Genomic DNA, 14,057 nt, shown 5'->3' on the forward strand with positions numbered 1-14,057 from the left:
GTGCTTTTCAGATCACTCCCTAGAATGTACCCCGCAGCCCTCCCGTGTGCTCTTCAATTCACCCCCCAGACTCTCGCCCCATGCACCACAATCACACCGCCCCCCACTGATCACATCACTCCTGCACGAGTAGTACTCTGCACTGCCGATATACAGCTATGTAACACTTGTCAGAGCCCGCCTCCGCTAGTCATGTGACTACAGTATGTCACCTGACCCTGTGACGTCAGCAGATCCGTGCAGCGCTATGCCAGGCGTGCTGTGTGCGTGGAGCGGCGCTGTCCGGCTCCTCCTGCGCTCTCACACAAGTGAGTTATCCGTGGGCGGGCGGGTGTAAGCGCTGACCACGTGCCGGGTGCCCAAAAGTGCTGCGGGTCACTAGAAGGTCACTCCTGCACGTTGTGCACCAGTATATATAGGCGGAGCGGGTCAGCTGACGGGAGGCTCACAGCTACTGGTGCAAAGTACCAGCTGAAACGTGCCCTGTCACCCAGCTGTGTTATACCCGGATGTCAGATGGAAGCGCCCCTCAGCTCTTCACTTACAGCTGTTTTACAGCATTTAAAGAGACTGTCACCTACTAGTAGCCCTATGGGCTGAAGGTAGGTGACCCGCAGAGCCCGGGCATGTAAGTGTGATACTCAACTCTGGTGTCACTGCTGAAAGCCGTCACTTAATGCATTGAGCGGCGCTGCTAAGGGGGTTCGTCCCTTCTAATTTTATAATGGGCGGACTACTTGCCCGCGGCGCTCAGTGTATTCAGTGGTGACTCTCAGTGCTGACACTGGGGGGCGATGGAGAGGCAAGTATAATAGGACTAAACGTAGGTGACAGATTCCCTTTAAAACCTGGTGGCAGCTCTCCAGCGAGTGTGGCTCAGTGGTTAGCACAGCTGCCTTGTAATGACGGGGCCTGGGGTCACGTCTCATCAAGGGTAACGTCAACTTGGATAAAACTCCATACCGCCATCACCTATGGTCAGATCTGTACCTACCAGCACTGCAGGGTAGCAGTATAATAGAACAGCAAAGCAGACGTGTAAACCCTAGTGTGAAGAGGCCGTGGTGAAGACTGCTCAGAAGCTGAAACGTTGCTTATTTTGTGTTCTATATGGGGGGCAGAATAAGACTGGGAATTAGGATTTGGTGAGATCATCGCCTTTCATAGCCTTCAGTATGGTCGTCCTGTGCACTCCTGCTCTGTACGGGGGGGACGGGTGCGTCTGTTCTAGTCGTTCCTTCACACATGGACTCAGGATCCTTGGGTGTGAATCACATTGACCAGCATATGGACACCCCGTCTGCGTGCTGCAGATACCCGCGGGCAGCGCACATGGCATGTCTGATTCTGGAACAGAATAGGAAAGGCTGTAAATTTTATCAAAAAATGCCGGTGTGACCAGGTTCATAATTCTAATGGTCCTGTGTGCCGTGCTTGACATACATGGGCCGTCCCCGTGAGGACCCCAGCACGTGGTCACCATATAGAAGAGGCTCCTTTATGTAACCAGCTTCTAGCGCTGATCCTCTGTCACCAGGCATGCCAACCTGTCTGAGGACGACACTTTTCTATCCACTTCCAGGGAATGGAAACAGCAGTAAGTGTGATGGAGACTCTATCTCATGCATTCACCCCTATGGTGCCCCCCTGGTTCCATCCTGCCTTCCTTCACGTGATGTGTGCTGGACGGCCGGCGTAGTCTGAAAAGAACTCTATTAGTGGTGAAAGTTCTTCAGGGCTTCCAACAGGTGACCCCCGGCTGCCAGAGATGTGGTTTTGTAACAGTTGGAGACTTTAGGAAATGACCATTACTGGCCAACAAGGGTCACAATCTGCTGGATTGGTGGCCACACATGTACGTGGCTCTCTCCATTCACATTAATGGGGGTTAAAGGGGTATTCCAGTTACAGAACGTTACTGTCACATGAATGATAATAAGTTATTAAAGTTTGCAGTGCGGTTCTGCTTTGGATTTTGTAGGATGGGGGGGGCAGGGGGGGGGTGTTGATAGCATTGTTTCCCCTTGGAGAACAAAGGAACTGAATGCAGATAAGAGCTCTTCAACTATTAACTGCATTCAGCTAAGGCTTTATTTGCACGCTAATAAGCTATTAAGTAGCTACTTAATAGTTTATGCAAAATGATCGCTCAAAGGTGTCACTCAAACTGTCGTTTGAGCAATCTTTGAGCGATCATCGCTCCGTGTAAATGGGCTTTTACACTCCATTCAGTCTGTGACTGGGCAGAACTGGGGGGCTGCTATCTGTAACACATGGACATGCCTTATATGTCTAAGATGGGAAAGCCACCTTGATGAAATGAAAAGTGGTCAATCCAATCAATGTAAACCATATTAATAATGCTTTTACCGAAGGAAGTGTCTGTTAACCTCTTGTTTCTGTTGTAGCATATGCTGGAAAGTTGGGTTTGGTGAGAGCAGTTAGTAACAGCTCTACAAAGCCTCCTTTGAAGAAACCAAAGACTCCTCAAGGACGCTTAGATGAAGCTGAACCGGCTACCAAAGAGAAGGAACCGCTAGAAAGTAAGTTAAACACAATGGGGCACTATTGGAGTAAACTGTTTCTTGTATAGCACCAATGCAGTATTACTCAGGTTGAAACTCTTGTTTCTGTAGCTGGTGTAAGGGCTGCTTCACATCTGCACTTTTGGGTTTACCTGTTTACCTGCTCCGTCACAGAACCCAGTGCCTGACTAGAACCATCTTATGATGGAACTGAACCAACCCGATTCATTTTAATGGGGTCTATTCTGCTTGACAGGATGAAATAGTGCAGCATGCTGTGCTGCTTCTTCCTGGTTTTAGCAGAATGCAGCGATGGAGGTTTCAAAAGGAACCCCCTACACTGATGTGAATGAGCCCTAGAGACCCATTTAGACACAACGATTATTGCTCAAAATTCGCTCCAAAGCAATCTTTTGAGCGATAATCGTGTGCATTTAAACGGCAAAATGATTGCTTAAAATTCACTCAAACAGCAGTTTGAGTGACAGTTTTGAGCGTTCATTTTGCATACGCTCTTAACCCTTTCCAATCCACTGTCTGACATCTGAAGACATTATGATTTAAGGCTGTACACCTCTGATGTTGGAGTACATTTGTCGGGGTTCTCTTACTGTATATTGCCAGCTTCTCTGCTATCAGAGCCTATCCAACGTGTCACATCATGCAGTACTGGCTTTAGCCAGCATATAGCGCCGTTGTATAACGGCAGAAAAAGAGTAAGCCCCCCTAGGAAAACCAGGATACAAATTGGTTTTGAAAGGGTTAAGTAGCTAATTAGCTACTTAAGAGCTTATTAGTGTGTAAATGAAGGCTCCCAGGAGTGTTGTCTTCTGTCTGCTGTCTACAGCTGCTTTGTTCTCGGCGCCCTCAGCTGGTACGCAGCTGAGCACTCTGAGTGGGGTATGCAGAACACAGACAGAGAACTTGTCTTTTGCATACTCCTGCTGTTTTCACAGAGCGCTCTGATAGTATCCAGCTGAGTGCTCCAAACAATGTATGCAGAAGACAGCTGCAGTGCTGTCTTCTGTATACAGCTGCTGTGTTTTCCGAGCGCGCAGTTGGTATACAGCTGAGCGCTCCGAGCGGGGTATGCAGAAGACAGCTGGAGCGATGTCTTCTGTTTACAGCTCCTTTGTTCTTGGAGCTTTCAGCTGGTATCCTGCTGAGAACTGCCAGCAGGATACCAGCTGAAAGAATACCATCAGTGCCACCCGCTGGGAAAATTAGCATGCAGCACTGATAAAGCTCATCACTGATTTCTAGCTGGCTAGAAATGAGTGGTGAACGAATAGTGCATGATGGCAGCGCGTTTAGACAGAACGCTTATCACTCAAAAGATGGCTTTTGAGCGAATTTTGAGTGATTGTTGTCTGAATGGGCCTTTAGGCAGTATTCCCCAAACTCACTGCTGGATCTCCAGGGTTAAAGAACTCCTGCTAAATAAAGATAAATGACATTTAAATATCTAAAGGATAAACTTTTTTCACAAATGAGTAGTACAAGCAAATAGAAGACATTTTGTAATGCATCGTTTTTGAGAAAAATGCTTCATTCAGCACTTATCAGCCTCTTATCCTATACTGATCACCTACTCTGCATGTAGCGATAAGATTGGTACTTGGAAGTCCATACACAGTGATCAGATTACCATAGAAGTTTGTGTCTCTCTCCCCCTTCATCCCCTCCTATACACTTGTGCAGCTGTTTATCTGATCTCTCGGTGTACAAAATGTGATGTATGGATCTTATCAGTACATGAGAGTGAGTGATGGGGGGGGGGAGCAGGGGAAGTGTCCGATGAGTACAGAGGGAAAGACGTTTTCTCTAATGACATATATTGATGTTTGAAAAAAAGGTTAAAAGTTAGTTACTCTTTAAAGAAGTATTTTTTAAACCCTTAAGGACATGGCCAATTTTGGGCTTAAAGGGGTTGTCCCGCGCCGAAACGGGTTTTTTTTTTTTTCAATAGCCCCCCCGTTCGGCGCGAGACAAACCCGATGCAGGGGTAAAAAAAAAAAACCGTCCAGTACTTACCCGAATTGCCGCGTTCCCGCGACTTCTTACTTACCTTAGTAAGATGGCCGCCGGGATCTTCACCCACGATGCACCGCGGGTCTTCTCCCATGGTGCACCGTGGGCTCTGTGCGCTCCATTGCCGATTCCAGCCTCTTGATTGGCTGGAATCGGCACACGTGACGGGGCGGAGCTACAAGGAGCAGCTCTCCGGCACGAGCGGCCCCATTCGGAAGGGAGAAGACCGGACTGCGCAAGCGCGTCTAATCGGGCGATTAGACGCTGAAATTAGACGGCACCATGGAGACGAGGACGCTAGCAACGGAGCAGGTAAGTGAATAATTTCTGTATGGCTCATAATTAATGCACGATGTACATTACAAAGTGCATTAATATGGCCATACAGAAGTGTATACCCCCACTTGCTTTCGCGGGACTTAAAGGGGTTAAGGACGCAGCGATTTTTGGCGGATTTTCTTCTCCATTCTTCAAAAGTCATAACTTTTTTGTCCTTCCGTCGACGCGGCCGTATAAGGGCTTGTTTTTTGCGTGGTGAACTCTAGTTTTTGATGGTGCTATTTTTGGGGTACATAGACTATATTGTAAAACTCTTATTATTTTTTTTATGATAGCAGGGAGAAAAAACGCATCAATTTTGCCACAGATTTTTATTTTTTTATTTTTGTTTACACAATTTGTGTCCTTCTGGGGCACTTACAGTATAGCACTGATGATCGCTGTGATAAGGCATCTCCGATGCACCTCCGCTGTTGCAGCGGGAGGCCAGCTCCCGCTGCGGGATAGCACAAGATCATAAGTGATTTCGCGCTATCCCCTATGGGTTACTTCACACGTGCGATGTTTTGTAGCATGCAACAACCCGACACTTTAAAAACCTTGCGGGTCTGGCGATATGGCCATGACGCTCGAGGTTTTGTAGCACATGTTTGCCTATGGAGCCTTCCTCTTTGTTGCATCGCAACAAAATCCTACTGTCAAAGTCCTAATCTAAGCCCTGGCTGCAGGAAAAAAAAACAAAAACACATACATCACCTCTCCGGCGCTGTCAGTCCGCCAGCATCTTCTACCTGGGTCCCTGGCACTATTCTCCTTCATCTTCTGGCCGGGGATTGAAAATCTCCACCTTCTGGAAGCGCTGGCTGTGATTGGTTGACTCTTAGCCAATCACAGCCAGTGCTCAATAAACCAATCATAGCCATTCATTGAGTGCTGGCTGTGATTCACTAAGCATTAGCCAGTCACAGCTAGTGCTTCCAAGAGGTGGGAATTTTCAATCCGAGAGAAGAGATGAGGAAGACAAGTGGACTGGGGAGAAGCTGCAGTGGAGCCACGGACAGCACGTATAGGTAATTTCTGCAGCTAGGGTATATTTTTGGGGTGGGGCTTATCTTTTAAGATGCTATAGGATTTTTACCAAATAAAAATGGTAAATTGGTCAAAAATAATGTTGAAAAGGAGCTATTGAAGCCATAAAAGAATGCAGGCTATCTAGAAGTAGAGAAATGGTGAGGAAAGACTTAGCTAATTAGGCCAAATGCAGACAACCGGGCTGGATTCCAACTGCGAGATGCTCGCAGCAGGATTCGACCCTGTGCCCTTGCAGTGACCACCGGCTTACCTATCTGGCGTCTACGCTCTTCCCTGTGGATGTGCCGACTGGCGCACAGCCGCAGATGCGCAGTGCAGAGCCGGCGCGTCAGCGGTGATGCGGCCGCACGAGGCTCACACTGAAATGGGGCATGCTGCAATTTTTTTTATTGCGCGAGTTTTCAGCGATCACAATCGCTGAAATTCCACGCGGAATTTCTGCCCGTGTGCATTTGGCCTTAAATAAATTCAAACAGCTGAGGTAATTGCTAAATCACTCACTGTAATTTTTATGAATTCCTGGAGATCAGAAGTCCCAGATTGGAGAAGGGCAAATGTCCCTATCTTCAAAAAAAAAAAACGAAAGAAGAAAGTGGACCCAGGAAACTACAGGCCTGTGAGCCTGACTTCTACACCAGGAAAGATCTTTGAACAAATTAATAAACAGCATGTATGCAAGTACTTGGATAAAAATGGAGTAATTAACCAGAGCCAGCATGGGTTTGTAACAAACAAGTCATGCAAGTCCAATCTAATTTCCTTCTATGACAATCACTAAACTGGGTTGATACACTATATCTACCGCATTTCCCGTATCTTGACTTCAGCAAAGCATTTGACAAAGTATCATATACCATACTTATTGAAAAAATGACCAAATATGGATTTGACAAGGCAACTGTTAGGTGGATTCACAGAGTGTACTCAAAGAGTTGTAACAAATAACTGCACATCCAACTGTAAGCATGTCTCAAGTTGGATACCGCAAGGCTTTTCCCTGGGCTCAGTGTTGTTCAACATTTTTATAAATGATCTAGATGAGGTAATTTAGGGGAAACTGATCAAATTTGCCAACAACACAACACTAGGTGGTATAGATAACACTAGAAAAAAAGAAAGAAGATTCAAAAAGATATAGACAAGCTTGAACAGTGGGCTGCGACTAACAGAGTGGTACTTAACAGGGAGAGATGCACATACATCTGGGCAAGAAAAATATAAAAAGCATATATAGAATGGTAGGAATAGAGCTAAGCAGCAGCACATGTTAAAAAGATTTGAGTGTTCTAATAGATCACACACTGAACATGAGTCAACAGTGTGATACAGTGGCAAAAAAAAGGCAAATTAAATTCTGTGATGTGTTCAAAGAAGCATGGAGCCTTGAGCACAGGAAGTAATTATCTCCTTTTACTCTTCCTTGGTCAGACCTCATCTGAAATACTGTGTCCTGTTCTGGGCTCCCCAATTTAAAAAAAAAGATATTGACAAACTTGGACCAGTTCGGAGAAGAGTTATCAGAATGGTGAGCGGTCTGCAAATCATGTCCTATGAGGAACAGTTAAAGGATCTGGGAATGTCTAGCTTGCAAAAAGGAAGGCTGAGAGGAGACTTAATAGCTGTCTACAAATATCTGAAGGGCCATCACACTGCAGAGGGATCAGTCCTATTGTCATTTGTACAAGGAAAGACTAGAAGCAATGGGATGAAACTAAAAGGAGGAGACACAGATTAGATATTAGAAAAAACCTTGTGACAGTGAGGGTGATCAATGAGTGGAACAGGTTACCATGGGAGGTGGTGAATTCTCCTTCAATGGAAGTGTTCAAACAGAGGCTGGACAAATATCTGTCTGGGATGATTTAGTGATCCTGCATTAAGCAGGGGGTTGGACCAGATGACCCTGAAGGTCCCTTCTTACTCTGTGATTCTATGTGAGCCGCTATTGATAAAATGTACGTTTTTACCAAAGTACTACATAGATACAGAAACATCGCTGTAATCTGCCTGTCCTTACCCCAGAGTGGGCAGCACAAAGGTGGTGACAGATTATATTTAAGCCTGTTGGCTGTCTAACATCTGATTCTGAATATGGAATGAGCTGTATACAGTACTGTGCAAAAGTATGGAAAAAATGCAGCAAAGTAAGGATGCTTTCAAAACTAAGTGTTAATAGCTTATTGTTGTCAATTAACAAAATACAAAATGATTAAACAAAAGAGAAATGTAAATTAATTTCCAAACAGAGGATTCATTGCAGGAGCTACTGCTGCTGATAACTATTTAAACCAGTCAGAGTGATTGTTGAAGTGTGAGGACGTGTGGTTAAAGGCCCATTTACACTAAAAGCTGATCGCTCAAAAATCACTGAAACGACAGTTTGAGTGACAGTTTTGAGCAATTGTCTTTGCATAACTCTTAAGCAGCTAATTGGATACTTAAAGAGTTAAATGCAGGCGGAGTGGGACATCTCTGATAACTCCAAGAAGAGCAGCTGTTTTGTATATGAAAACAGCTGCTTTGTTCTTGGAGCTTTAAGCTGGTGACCTGCTGAGCTGCTAGCTCTGAGAAACAGCAGGAGCGCTAACAGCACTCTGGGACTTTTCAGCAGGATACCAGCTGAAAGAATGCGATCGGCGCCGCCCGCAGAGCGTATCAGCGTGCGGCGCTGATAACCATCATCGTTGATTTCTAGCTTGCTAGAAATCGGCGATGAACGAACAGTGCACGATGGTTGCGCATTTAGACACACTGATTATAGCTCAAAAGATGAATTTTGTGCGATAATCGTTGTCTAAATGTGCCTTAAGTGTGTGTGACTTCAAATAGGGTAACTTTAACCCCTTAAGGACATGGCCTATTTTGGGCTTAAGGCCGCAACGATTTTTGGCAGACTCTCATCTCCATTTTTCAAAAGCCGTAACTTTTTTACTTTTCCGTTGATACTGCCGTATAAGGGCTTGTTTTTTGCATGGCGAACTGCAGTTTTTGATAGTGACATTTTTGGGTACATTAACTATATTGTAAAATTTTTTTTATTTTTTTTAATAACAGGGAGAGAAAATGCATCAATTTTGCCATAGATTTTTGGTTTTTTTACACCGTTAATCATGTGTGGGTTGGTACAATTACAACTATACCAAAATTCTTGTGTTTTTTTTGTTTGTTTTTTTTTTTTTTTTTTTTTTAGGTTTTTCCACTTTTCTGCACTAAAAACCATTTTTTTTTTTTAAATTTTTTTTTTTTCTAAATCGCTGCAAAAGTCCTGTAACTTTTTTTTTTTTTTTTTATGGTCCCACGGACTGAGCTCTGTGAGGGCTTATTTTTTGCAAGAAGAGCTATAGTTTCTATTTGTACCATTTTGGGGGATATACGGCTTTTTTGATCACTTTTATGGCATTTTTCGGGAGGCAAAATGCTAAAAATTTAGCTTTTTTTTTTCTTTACGCTTTTTGCCGTGCAGAATAAAAAAAGTGTCGATACCAAATATGTGCCATTTTATTTTCTTTTTACCTTTTTTTTTTTATGCTAATATGAGAAAAAGCATAAAAAGGGGGGGGGGGGTTAACTTTTTTTTTTTATTTGCACATTTTTATTATCTTTTTTACACCATCTATGTCCCTCTGGGGGACTTAAAGCACCGCGCTGATGATCGCTGTGATAAGGCATAGCAGGACTTCTGGCCTGCCTGCCATGCCTTATCGCTTATGCAGCGATCATAGGCTCTGGCAACACAGGATGCCTGTACCTGGCGTCCTGTTGCCACGGCAACCAGCCGGGCTCTCTGCAATATCGCAAGAGCCCGGCAACTTCACAGAGGGAGTGTGCTCCCTCTGTGAACCCTTCCCATGCCGCGATCTATAGTGACCTGTGATGTGAAACCGTCTTCCACAAGCTCACCATTGTAACAGAGTTTGGATGTTCCTCACCCAGCTTTAAGCCTCCTTCACTGTTTCAGTTAATGACTGTGTTTTAATCTACACTTGATAATGAGGATCATTATCACCTGTTTGGTGTAAGTGGTTAATAATACACGTGGCTATAATCCTACAAAAACCCTGCCACACCAAATTTTGATTTAGCTTTAATTCATTCACTTTGCATTTTGTTAATTGGCAGAAATAAACTATTAAGAGCTCACTCACATGAGTGTATTTTGGCTGCCTATTACGAAGTGCTTAAACACCATTGATTTACATTGGGCTATTCAGACCTATGTTTTTCAAACCTCCGTAAAAAAAAGTACATCAGCATGACCTACTTTGGTGCATTTTATGCATCATTATAGTCTATGGGTGCATAAAATACACAGTGAATACACATATTACATGCATATTTGCTGCGTACTATGAAGAATGCAGCCAAAATCTGCCCCTGTGAGGGAGGCCTTACACATCTATTTTTGAAAGTATTTTTAGTTTGCAACATTTTTCTCCACACTTACCTAAAACTTTTGCGCAGTATTGTGTATATAATGGTACCCAGCTGCTTAAATATTACCTAACTGCATCTCCCCATGTAATATCATAGGACATGGCATTACTAGAGATGAGCGAGCATACTCAATAAGGCAAACTACTCGAGCGAGTAGTGCCTTATTCGAGTACCTGCCTGCTCGTCTCTAAAGATTCGGTGACAGGTGAGTTGCGGGGGGGAGGGAGAGAGAGAGAGAGATTTCCCGGCCGGCACCCGAATCTTTAGAGACGAGCGGGCAGGTACTCGAATAAGGCACTACTCACTCGAGTAGTTTGCCTTATTGAGTATGCTCGCTCATCTCTAGTCATTACCACAGACGCTGCCTTGCTCAAGATGGCAGACCTAAGCTTGTCCATCCTCCTCTACAAAGGTAATTCTTCAAGTTAAAGTATCTCTACACGGGACGACTTTCAGCTGAATATTCGCTCAAAAGCGTGATGGCAAACGACAGTCGTTCTGTGTAAGCACGGCCAAAACACGGCTCTTTGTAAAAGCACACAGCTGTCGTTTGAATGCTAACAACTCACTTTAGTGACTATTCGGACAATAGTTGTCCCTTATATAGCCACACTTGGACGCTGCAGACAGGAAAGAGAATCGCACTTTACCTTGGACATGGACATTTTTTCCCGACTGATTTTCTGTCTGAAAATCGAATGGAATTAGGACCTATTCATTTAAATAGATTTATGTAGTCCGGGTAAAAAAAAAAAAAAAATAGCAGTATGCCCTATTCTTGTCTGATTTTTGGATGAGAATAGCACATGTCTACGTGTGGTGTTCAGCACACGGATGGGATATCAAGTGCTATCTGATGTGAGTTGGGCCCGAGAATCTCAGGTGCAACTTTTGATTCGCCCATGTCCAAGTAGCCTTAAAACGTGGGTTAGCTTATGGGATGGAGGGAAAGATTTCATGTCTGTTGGAGTTTCTCTAATTATTCTTCATCACTGTAAACCCACAAACACATGTATTCCAATGGTCTGTATGTAGTTTGTAAGTGGCACAAGATGGCCCATCCACAACACTGAGCTAGAAAGGGATGGCAGTGCCAGCCTGCCCCGGCATACACAGGCCTGTCTAAAAGTATTTTGGTCTGTTTCTTAGAGAGTAACAGAACTGCAGTTTCATCAGCTCGACCTTTCTTAATTATTCAGCATCTTCAAGGAGAGTACATCCTTCAGCAGCTGCTTTACAGGGTGCACAGAACGTCTTATTTCTAAGCACAGAGCCATTCACTTACCTGCCATAGATTCATATTGGGGTGGAATAATGATATTCACGTCAAAGCTCAACCTTCATTCCATGTGGTCTCAGTGTTCATGTATGCACTCATACCCTACCCGTAAGCTTAGATGTCCTCCGTGAGGCTTCATGAAGCAAGTAGGCGGCAAGGCTTCAGCTCTCTGTGCAGATTAAGCTGGATAAATAATGGATTATGTATATATGCAGTACCCCTGTTCTTCTGATCATTGGGGGTCCTAGAGGTCTGACCTCCAGCAATCGGAAATTTCTCAGCTATCCTGTAGATTGGTGATGAGTTGCTTGTGTGGGACAGCCCAACGTCACCAGAGAAACAGGTCCTTATTGTAGAACATGTGCGATTTGGAGGAGTAGCATCAAGGGGAGAATCCAGCTCAGCCAATGGTAGAACAAGACATTTAAAAAGTACCTTTTATTGCAAATAAATAAAAAATACAGAACATTAGGGTATTAACCACAATACATCCAATAATGGATGTATTGTGAGAACAGCAACTGTGGCATTTTCACATGGGGCGGATATGCCGTGGGCTTTCTGTGTGGTTCGTCCATATGCAGAATCCATGACCTTTACAGTAGCAGAAAAGTGGATGATTTTGAAAAAATTCGCACAAAACTAGTGTGTAAATTGGTATTAGTGTATCTTTACGACACCGGAAGTGTGGGTGGCGACAAGATACAGTGTTCTTGACAGGCCGGCCACTCCCCCCCCCCAGGTTCTGGCACTCGCCAACAGCGCCCTAGCCGGCGTGGGCTGCGTACCCGGACAGTGAGAGTGGCGGCACAGCAGGTTTCCCGGCCGACTGGCAGCATTGTGCAGCGGTGGGGGAGAACATGCCCATAGTCATAGCAAATAAGTTTAAAACAATATAATTTAAAACCAAACTTACATCACAGCTGATATCACGAGTTAGGGATCACAAAATTTCAAACGTCCGATCTTAATAGTAATAATAATAATAATAATAATACACTTTATTTGTATAGCGCCAACATATTCCGCAGCGCTTACATAGACGGGGAATACAGAAAGACAAAATACAAACATTACAGAACCATGGTTACATATAGTAATCAGTTGATGGAAACAATAGGGGTGAGGGTCCTGCTCCAACAAGCTTACATACTACAAATAATGGGGTGATACAGAAGGTAAAGGGCTGGAGATGTGCACGGTATGGCGAAGTGTGAGGGATGCTATACACATAGACAATGGTCAGACATTTAGCCATGTGACGGCAGAAACGGTATGACTGCAGGAGCGGTTTATGATGGCTAGCAGGGATTGCAGTCAGTAGGTCAGGGAGCATGTTATCAGGCGGAGTACAGAGAGGTTTTTTTTAGGGAATGCGGTATGCCTCCCTGAAGAGGTGCGTTTTTAGAGCACGCCTGAAGTTCTGCGAGTCCTGGATTGCTCGGGTAGCCTTTGGTAGTGCGTTCCAGAGGACAGGTGCTGCTCTGGAGAAGTCTTGGAGGTGGGAATGAGAAGTTCGAATGAAAGGGGCACTCAGTCTGGTTTCATTAGCAGAGCGGAGAGCCCAGGCTGGTTGATGGATTGAGATAAGGGAGGCGATATAGGGGGGAGCTGCACTGTGGAGGGCTTTGTGGATGAAGGTAGCGAGTTTGAATTGAATTCTGTATTTAACGGGCAAGCCAGTGCAGTGACTGGCACAGGGCAGAGGCGTCCGAGTAGCCAAACATATGTCAATATTTGACGTTTGACATATTATGCGTTTTAAAAACAGACCATATTAGCCGACACCAGACAATGCAGCCACACTTACAAAATTTCTTATGTTGATATTTGGAAACCCCTTTAAATGGCTGGGATTGGAGTTAACTCCAGGTCTGCTTGCTACAGTAGGATTGGCGTTGCTACTTACAGCCGACATCTGATCTGTGCAGCAGTATACCATATGGTACAATGTAGCAGGGTAGGACGTGGGTAAAGTATGTCAGACTATACTAGTTTTCATGTTAGGCTGTTAAATGTTTTTTTTATTTAATGAAACTAATCCAACCAATACCTTGTATTGTGCAGGACATTTCATAAACCCAGAATGCTAATTAATATGGGCTTTTATCTTTTATAGGATTCCCAGATGATATCAACCCTATAACAAAAGAGAGGGGTGGCCCTCGAGGACCAGAACCTACCCGCTACGGAGACTGGGAGAGGAAGGGGCGATGTATAGACTTTTAGTCCAGTGATAGAAGTGGAAATGTTTAATTCTAGTTGTAAATAGATCAGATCTTGGAGCACCAGGAAGATAATAAATCACAAGTGGTGAAAAATGTATTGTTTGCAATAAATTCTGTCCAACACAACCGAGATGTAACACTTGTTTGTAAATGCAACGAGCAAACATCATATATAGCCGTCCACTGTGC

General features: G+C 44.3%; 1 protein-coding gene across 1 annotated transcript; it reads left to right on the plus strand.

The window, feature by feature from the left end:
• The first annotated feature begins 215 nt into the window (after nt 1-215).
• On the plus strand, nt 216-13,994 carry SDHAF4 (succinate dehydrogenase complex assembly factor 4). Its single transcript, XM_066590463.1, has 3 exons — nt 216-308; nt 2,409-2,543; nt 13,760-13,994. The coding sequence occupies exons 1-3, from the start codon at nt 248-250 to the stop codon at nt 13,867-13,869; spliced, it is 306 nt and encodes a 101-aa protein (XP_066446560.1). The 5' UTR covers nt 216-247; the 3' UTR covers nt 13,870-13,994.
• The last annotated feature ends 63 nt before the right edge of the window (nt 13,995-14,057 follow it).

This window comes from Eleutherodactylus coqui, chromosome 1, assembly GCF_035609145.1.
Source record: "Eleutherodactylus coqui strain aEleCoq1 chromosome 1, aEleCoq1.hap1, whole genome shotgun sequence".
Classification (NCBI taxonomy): Eukaryota; Metazoa; Chordata; class Amphibia; order Anura; family Eleutherodactylidae; genus Eleutherodactylus; species Eleutherodactylus coqui.

Bases quoted from the DNA above. Each gene is read 5' to 3' on its own strand.
- SDHAF4 (XM_066590463.1), top strand. From the start codon at position 248: ATGCCAGGCGTGCTGTGTGCGTGGAGCGGCGCTGTCCGGCTCCTCCTG. The intron at 309-2,408 runs GTGAGTTATCCG...TTTCTGTTGTAG, and splicing joins CCTCCTGCGCTCTCACACAA to CATATGCTGGAAAGTTGGGT. The intron at 2,544-13,759 runs GTAAGTTAAACA...TATCTTTTATAG, and splicing joins AGAGAAGGAACCGCTAGAAA to GATTCCCAGATGATATCAAC.